This window comes from Notamacropus eugenii, chromosome 3, assembly GCF_028372415.1.
Source record: "Notamacropus eugenii isolate mMacEug1 chromosome 3, mMacEug1.pri_v2, whole genome shotgun sequence".
NCBI lineage: Eukaryota > Metazoa > Chordata > Mammalia > Diprotodontia > Macropodidae > Notamacropus > Notamacropus eugenii.
The window spans coordinates 454548568-454558047 of NC_092874.1; the positions used below are offsets into that span (position 1 = coordinate 454548568).

The window sequence follows — 9480 nt, forward strand, 5'->3', positions numbered from 1 at the left end:
TTATAGTAACCAAACAGCCTCCAGAAAAGAAATAAGAAAATTACCTGCCTTCCTTCTTAGGGGTGGGGAACTACAGGTTTTGAATACTGCAGATATAATCAGACTTTGCTGACATCTCAGTGGGTTTTAATGCATTGCGTCTCACAGACACACACACACACACACACACACACACACACACACACACCCCTTTCTTTTCTCATTCTTTATGATGTGGGATACCTCACTACATAGAAGAGGGGAAGGACATATTCAGAAATGAAGGTCATACAAAAACAAAGATATCAATAAAAGTGTTTTAAAATAAAAAGGGTAGAGTGAGCAATCCCCAAGCTTCTGTCATTTCAAACTACAGTTAAAAAACTACAATGATTTTACAAATAAAATTGGGCAACATTTACCCATGTTCCTAATCTGGAGGGTGTGCAAACCACAAGGGAGCAAATTGTTACCCCTCAGTTAAATACTGAGGGAGCTAGGGCCAGAGCTCTGCCTTGAAGATGAACGCAAGAGCCAAAGGAAAGAAAGATAGAAAGCAATCCAGACTGCCCACCACGGACTACACGTTTGTTTCCAATCTCTTTCTCCATAGACTCTTGGGTTTCATTACTCTGCTTTGCCTGAAGGACTTCGGATCTGCACTCACTGATACCTCTACTTAGTTCTGCAGCCATGTCCTCAACTCTGCTCCTACCTGTGCCTGACTGGTAGAATACCCAAGCTTTAGCAGTTAAGCAGGAGGAGCCTTAGGGATCATCTAATCCAAGGGTTCCTTAACTGTCATGGATCCCCTTGGCAGTCTGATGAAGCCCAGAGACTCTTTAAAAATCACATTTTTTAATGCATAAAATAAAACAGAGGACAATAAAAAACACCAATTATATTGAAATACATTTACAAGTTATCTAAATATATATACATATAAAATATATATTATACATATACACATATATATACATACATATATGTGTGTATACATACACACACACACACATATATACACTAGTTAGTTTAAAGTTCCCAGACCCCAAGGTAAGAACATCAGACCTAATCCAACTCAATATGTTTATTCCACAACAGAGGAAATTGTAGCTTAGAAAGTGACTTTCCTAAATTCACAAGGTGGTAAATAGTACAGCTGAGATTTGAACTCATCTCCTGTTTCCAAATCCAGTCTTTCCACTATAGAACCTTATCTCAATCTGTTTTAAAACTTCTTTGGAAGATGATTTTCTTCCATTCATTCATTTACTCATTCATTCATTCACCAAATATTTATTAAATATTCATCTTTTGGTAAGCCTTTGGTAGAGATGCAAAGTTTGGATAAATAGTTAAAAAGCATAATCTGTGATTTCTTAGAACTCCTAGGTTAGTAAGGGAAAAGACAAAAACACAGATAATGCTGAATTATCAATGATATGACAAATGCCCTACAGAGTTGCAGAACAAAGTGCCCTTTTAATGAGGTCAGAGACAGACAGGTGGGTTCAGGGAGGTGGTATTTTCATAGCGCTTTAAAGAATGGGGAGAAATTTGGCTGGTGCAAAGAAAATGGGGGAACGTTCCAGGGATGGGGAACATTCTGAGCAAAGTCATGGAGACAGGAGAATATATGTAGAATTTGGGGGGATAGAAAGTAAAGCAGTTTGGTCAAAGCATAGATCTTCAAAAATGGTAAGAAATAAAGCTGAAGAGGAAGGTTGATGCCTTGAATGTCAGGCAGAAGAACTTGAATTTTGCTTAAAGCAAACAGGATTCACTAAAGATTCCTGAGGAGAGAAGTTGCTACTAGACCTGTATATAAGAAAGACGGCAGTAGGAAGGATGGATTGCAGAAGGGAGAGAGTGGGGCCAGTATAACTCTGAGTTGTTCAAATAGTTCAAAATCTGTCTATAAAATATGATAAGCTCACATGGAACTATCTTGTCCACAAGAATAGCGTGAGAGACTGTAACATGCTTTACTAAAATCTAAGTGTCTTTTATCTGTAATAGTCCTCTGATTTATCAGTCTAGTAACCACATGGAAAAAAATGAATTTAATCTGATATGTCCTGTACTTGACGAAACCATGATGCCTCCTAATATTTACTGTTTTTCATTCTGAATTCTCTTAAGCCAACCCTTTAATAACACATTTTAGAATAGGAGTTACCAAGCTTTTTGAGTATGAAGATACTTTTAGTTAAAAAAATTCTAACTATCTCACCAGCATCCATTTATTAACAAAAAGCATGACAAAAATCAACTATGTATTGATCATGATAACATCTATATATATTTGAAAAATGTTTTTAAATGTATATAAGGTATTAGTTATTCAGTTTGTAGGAAACTTACTTATGAATTTTGTACCCTTTGCAATAAATCTGCTAATTCCCAGGGACACATGGCCCACACATTGGAAACTATTGTTTTAGAATTTTGTAACAAACCAAAATCAAGCTCATTAGTCATTAATTTGTAAATGTGACCCTTTTCCATTTACTGAGATTTAGATAACGTTAATCTTTTTCTGGTCCCAGAGTGCCTCTGAAATTCTCCAAAATTTATCAGATATCACCAGTGGCAGCTCATAATTATATCTATCTGTTCTTTCTATACCCTAAGATGTAATTCACCTGGTTTTGATGCAGAGATCCTTAAGGGATCTCCAGAAGTAGTATCCCTTCAACATCTCACTTATCCTGGGTTTCAACTCCCTCTTCACAATAAATACTGAGTCATTCTACACATCATTTTCATTGTGACAAAGACAACCTCAACATTTTAAACATGGGAGGCTGGATTGTTTGGAAGATGAAGTTGTCATAAATAAAAATAGTGAAGTTGGAAAGAGAAATAGGTAGGGGGGAAGGGTGGATAATGAGCATGGTTTGGGACATATTGCATTTGAGGTGGGATATCCAGGTGAAAGTGTCATGATGGTAAGTAGACATGTGGGCCTCAAGCACAAAAGGAACAGTGCAGAGCCCTCAATTTGGGAGTCATGTGCTAAGAGATGGAAATTGCAGTTTTAAGCATGAAGGAGATTGCCAAGAGAGTGAGGAGCTGAGAGAAGAGAGCTGAACGCAGACTTTTGGGGAAGACCATGTTAAAAGGTCAGGGAGAAAGGGAAGAGCCAATGAACGTGAGCAAGGATAAGAGAAGAAGAAAAACCGAGGAAAGGCCAAAGAAGCAAGGATCTTCAGCAAGACAGAATTTCAGCAAAAGTAGCAGAGATCAAGAAGAAAGAAGATTAATTGTGGATTGCACAATTAGGAAGAGATTGAATGAATGAATGAATGAAAAATAATAGCTAACATTTATTTAGTGTTTGAAGGTTTGCAAAGCACTTAACAACAATTCTGGGAGGTAGGGGAGAAAGGAATAAGCTTTTATTTAATGCCTACTCTGTACCAGGCATTACAAATGCTTTACAAATATGTATTATCCTATTTGATTCTCACAACAACCCTGGACTACCCTCTAGGGCTATTGGTGTCCCTGTTTTATAGAAAAGGAAACTGAAACAGAATGAGGTTAAATGACTTGCCCAGGGTCACACAGCTAGGAGGTAGCTAGGAGGCAGGATTAGAATTCAGGTTTTCCCAACTTCAAATCTGGCACTCAATCCCTAAGCCTCACTTAAATCAAAGTGCAATAATTGAGAGGCATCATGGTGTAGTGCTGGTTGGAGGTTCAACGTCAAAAAGAGCCTGGAGTATGTTACTTAGGTGGGGTAAGGATTTTGTTCTGTAGAATGTGCTAGACAGGAGAGGAGAGCCATTTCAGGACTGGTCATGTCTGTGGGGCGTATTTCTAATTAAAGCACTGGCAATCCTGACCTGTTGCCCGAGGTTTCTATTTTCTCTTGCTATGAAGTAGGACAAGTTGATTGCTTGATTCTCTTTCTTGGTTGGACACATGAGGGTGGGGTATTGGGACACTGAGTGAGGAGGGTCTGTAATTAGGAGCAGTGTAGAAAGAAGCTCTTTCCACTCCCACCCCTATTATCCCTATAGTGTGAGTCAGTTCTGAAATCCAGACCTCTGTCCTTTATTTCTAATTTTTGTGACTTCAGGCTGCTCTTGCATCCTTGAAACCTGTCCCAAAGTGTTGAGAGAAGGAGAAGGAGTTCCTCAAAGAGGATGGTAGAGAGAACAAAGTGTGATCTACTGAGGATCTTGGACCCCCTCGAGATGACCCTGAGGGGCTCTATCCAGAGGCATAACTGGGAAAGTATGCCCATTAAGGGGTGTGCTGAAGCCAGCTCATACTGGCTTTTTATTTTTACACTTTTTGGTGTATTGTGCCTCGGAAATCAGAGAATGTTACACATTCAGTTGGTTTATTATTTTGTTGATCTGTTAATAATGCAAATTAAACTTAAAAGTGTGTTGGGTGTGCAGGTTTTTTTCTTCTAAGAGCTGATTGTTAAACATTTACTGGCACATCCATCAGCCTACCTTTCAAGTGTGAAGTCTTGTACCTCCCTATATCTAAGACTTATCAAACCAGGCAAGGGGAGGAGAGCATGACTTATTCATCAGTTCTTCCCATTATCCAGAAAATATTATTAAGTGCCTGCTGTGTGCAGAGCTTTCTGCTAGGTACTAGGTAAGACGAAAAACTTAGGCAAGACATAGTCTCTGTTCTGATGGAGCTTGCAGTCTCAAGGGACAAGGGTATAAGACACAAACACACAAATTAGAGAAAGGTCCAAAGTGCCACCTGAGTTCCAGGTGAGAAGATGAAGGCAGTGCTATTTGGTGTCGTCATTGTTCAGTTGCATCTGCCTCTTCATGATCCCATTTGGGATTTTCTCGGCAAAGACGCTGGAACACCTTGCCATTTCCTTCTCCATCTTGTTTTGCAGATGAGGAAACTGAGGCAAACAAGGTGAAATGACTTGCCCAGGGTCATACAGCTAAGCTAATAAGTGTCTGAAGTCAGATTTGAACTCAGGAAGATGAGTTTTCCTGACTTCAGAATCTGCATATCTATACCTGGCTGCCCAAATGGCATTTGAGCTTGGGCCTTAAATTCCATAGTCAGACAGACCAGCTGGCATCCCCTAGAAGAAAAAAATGACAAAATCAGCTTGGAGTAATAATAGAAAGAGCTTTAGACTGGGAGTAAACGGACTTCACTTCAATTCTTAGCTCTCACTGTGTGACCTTAGGGAAGTCACTTCTTTCTGGGCCTTAGTTTCCTCATATATCAAATGAGAGGTGTTGGATTGGAAGAGCTCTAATGTCTCTTTCCAGCTAAGACTATGAACATATAATCCTATAGACTGCAACTAGGGTAAGGAAACAGGGCCTTTTCCCCATCGTGTTGAGTTTAGGGGACACCAAATTTAGAAGGGCCCCAATCGCATTTGCAGTCCTTCTGAGTAGAAAGAACAGATGTTAGCATGTATTTATCAAAAACAATTAGTTAAAACAGGATGTGGTCTGGAGAGTTCCTCTCTGACTGTCCTACCCTGGACTGCCCTTGCTACCATCTTGCTACCTCCCAGCCAATCCCTCTATGGTCTTTCCAAAGTTGTTGTACTGTACCACCATCCCAAAATCTGCCTCTTCCCTACAGGGGGGAGGGAGGAGGGCTTCACCTTCCCCAGATGAGGCTTTAGTCCCTTGACCCATGTGCTATTTATGGTATTTCTTCTGAGAGCAAAAAATCCTCAGTAGAGTCCAGATAACAGATGACCCAGTCGTTGACTGCTTTTAGGGGAAGGAGCAACTGAGTGCTTTGGCAAGAATGCCTCAGACTGGATTCAGGGAACCAGGTTTTGAGTCTGGCACTCAGGAAGCTAGGTGGCACAGTGGACAGAGCACTGGGCCTGGAGCCAAGAAGACTCATCTTCCTGAATTCAAATCTGGCCTCAGACACTTTCTAGCTGAGTGACCCTGGACAAGTCCACCCAACCCTGTTTGCCTCAGTTTCCTCCTCTGTAAAATGAACTGGAGAAGGAAATGGCAAACCGCTCCAGTATCTCTGCCAAGAAAACCCCAAATGGGATCATGAAGAAACTCACGAAACAACTGAACAGCAACACTCTGACATGTTTTATGTGACCTTTACTGGCCTCAGTTTCCTCTTCTGTAAAATGAGGGGGTTGGACTCAAGGACTCTAGATCTCTGAGCCTATGATCCTACTGGAGTTATATGCAAGCTGCTGCATCAAGGCCTCATCAGTTTGGGCACCTGCCCATAGAGCCCGGGAGTGTTGGGTTGCTGGGGCCTCCTGGCCTGTCTTTCTTTGTTATTGAGCCAAAAGCCTTCAGTTGCCTAGCACCGCACTGGGGCTATCTGTATTTTTAACTGAGATAAAGCCTCATCTACTGCAGCTGTCTGAGTGATTAGAGTGAGTTACATGTAATAATAGCTAATAATATTAGCTACATTTATCTAGACTTTTAAGGGTTGCAAATGGCTTTACTTGTATTTGCTTTTTCTATTTGATGCGCACAACACATCCTGTGAGGTAGGCGCTATTATTATCTTCACTTTACAGATGATTTACCCAGGGTCACCTTGCTAATAAGGGTCTAAAGCAGGATCCAAGCTCAGGTCTTCTCAACACCAAATCTAGAGCCCTTACACCATGGTCAGATCATTTCATTCCTTAGTGGACTCCAAAGTGAGCTCAGCCTCTTGAATGAGTTCATATTCACTTATAATAATATTCATAACTCACATTAGTTAAGACTTAAAGTCAAATATGGAAACTTTTTGCATGACTGTACATATATATTCTATATCAAATGGTTTGCCTTTTCAAGAAAGGAAGGATGGAATTTGGAACCTGATTTAAAAAAGTAAATGTTAAATTTTTTTGTTTACATGTAATTGAGAAAAAAAATTAAATGTAGAGAAAAGATGAAGACAGGTTACCTGGATTCAAGTCTTTAACTCAAGCAATGCCTAGTTATGTGACCCTTGTGTAAATAACTTTAATTCTCCAAACCTTGGTTTCCCTTTCTGTAAAATGGTTCAGAGCAGATGTCTATCTATATTGCTAGTGAAATTGCAGGTCCAATTGTTTTTCAGGTGTCAGATACTATATAGATCAGGGTTATATATAGCCTCAAGGTCACATGTGGCTAACAACAGGTTCCCCAACCCTGGTATAGATGATGGGAATAAGGAAAAAACATAGAAGCTGGACCCATGACCCCAATGATATAGGGCACTCCCAGATGAGGAAATTCCCTCCACTAATGTGGAACAGCGTCTTTGTAACTTGGATTGTAAAAGAATTGTTTACAATATTGAGAGGCTGAATAACTTGTCCAGTTTCACACAGACAGAATGAGTCAGAAGCTGGACAAAGATAAAATCAAAATAGTCTCTGCCTTCAAGGACTGTAATACACAAACATCATGACACACAGCCTTCTTTTTTTGGTTTTACTGTTGTTTTCTTAAGCCTTGCTTTCATTCAGGATCGGGCCAACCAGGATGATGTAACATTCCATTAAAATTTTGCACTCTGAGTTGGAAGGGCTCCCTGTCAGAAATATGAATCCTTCTGTCATATCCTTGACAGGTGATCATCCAGTTTGAATTCTTCTACTAACTGGGGGATTAGAACATTAGTTGGCCAGCCTAGCGGTGATTAACAGCCAGGCCAGCTGGTGACATTGCTGGAAAGAGAGAGAAGTGGGCTCTTCCTACGTCACAGTACTGAACTTTTCTGTGAAAATGATCATAGCTCACACTTACATATGGCTATCATATCTGTACAGTACTTTAAAACTCATGGAAGGGGGATATGTATATGTGTGTGCACATGTGCGTCCCTATGTAAAATACATGCTACATGAGTCATCTAAATGTGACTGGCCAGAGGCATTAATAGATACCATCTGAAGTCTCAACCATCCCTGAGGAAAGAAAGAGAACTAGTACAATAGATGGGGGAATGGGAAAGAGCAGGTAAGTCCCCAGAGCACTGCCAGGCTGGGGCACTCTTTCTTCCAGTCTCCAAGAGGTATCAGACTCAGATCATATTTATCTACTTACAAGTCAGGAATTCAAGAGATTCAAAAGAAAAAGAAAACTTTCCTGATTTCTCTCAAGGAGAGGATGGTTACCCCAAGCTTCTGCTCAAAGATGTATTCCTTTCCACCAAATGCTAATTACACAAAAGATACCACAAATAGCGAATAATGAATAAAACCATTTACCCAAGAAGAGAGCAAGCACAAAGGAGAGGCATTACGCAGATTTAAATATACCAAAAAATAGGAGCAAATGCATTTTTAGATGGGATTGACTCAACTCAGCCAAGAGATGGACTCCCATCTCACCCAAGGGGAAATTCCCCAAAGAGGGAAGTAGGAAATTCGAAACAAGTTGAGCTGGCTTCCCCTAAGATTGCAAAGTCTGTCTCCTGTCTGTATATCTGTCTCCACCTGTCTAATGTCAGTCTCCATAAGAGTTTAGTATCACCAGGAGGGTAACTGGTAAATGTTTAACAACTGGTTCCATGGAAAAACCAACTGAAAGAGTATATGACATACTTTTAAGTTCAATCAGCATTGTTAACACTTGGTTATGTCTAGACAATCAACAAAACAACAAATCCAGGCCTGGAATGTAGCATTTGCCTATTTATAAGGTGTGGATACTTACAAAGTAAATTTAACACTTAGCTATCAGGAGCCATTTTGAGCTGGCTCCAGCACACACTCCTGGGTACCACACAAGTCTGCTTAAAGAAGGAAGACTAAATCTCCAAAGGGCTCACACTAACTACACTCCTCTTACAGGAACTCAAACTACATCAGCAGTCTCTCCACCAATTACTAGTCCCCCAAATATAGCACATAAAATGCCCCGGGCTTGGCTTAAAACTTGATTTACCTTTAAAGTCTCTTCTAGCACAGATAGATCTCTCCTATGTTGTCATGTGATCCTCAAAGACACCCTGGGAGAGAGGTGCTATCATCCCCATTTTATAGATGAAGAGATTGAAACTCAAAAAAAAATTCTTGTGAAGTCACACATTTCCAATATTAGCATTCTCCTGCTTGACTCATACCACCACCCCCTTCCCTTTTCCCCCACAGGTGCAACTGCCCAAAGAACTGGCATAAATGACAGAGTCATCTGGAAGAACAAGAAAGAAGAAATATAGGTTGTGCAACGACTGATGGAAAGCATATTGAAGGCTCTTCTTCGGAATCTTGGTGTCAGATATGGGAACAATGCACTCAAGAACTAGTGTGGCATTTGTTAAAATCAGCGTGTTTGGATGATGACAAAAGAGTGTTTGCTGTGGGAGACGGAGAAGAAATCATCCCCAAAGCTTAGTTTCTTGGGGGTATGGTTGTCTTATTTCACGTGTATTTTGGTGAACTAGTTGAACATAGAGTAACATTTCCAGACGAGAAAATAAGTGGAAATTTTGTGAATCTCTTCACTGAATTGTGTTGTCTTGGACACTGCTTTCTACCAATAAATACGTGAGAAACATCAATTATGA

The 9480-nt window shown here is 40.2% G+C and overlaps 1 protein-coding gene across 3 annotated transcripts in view; it reads left to right on the plus strand.

The window, feature by feature from the left end:
• Positions 1-9480, plus strand: part of LMOD3 (leiomodin 3) — a 41479-nt gene extending 31999 nt beyond the window's left edge. For all 3 annotated transcript variants that reach the window (XM_072598708.1, XM_072598707.1, XM_072598709.1), the window contains one exon: positions 9065-9480. In XM_072598708.1, coding sequence (XP_072454809.1) covers positions 9065-9091 — 27 coding nt within the window. In that variant the 3' untranslated portion in view covers positions 9092-9480. The remainder of the gene's footprint in view (positions 1-9064) is intronic.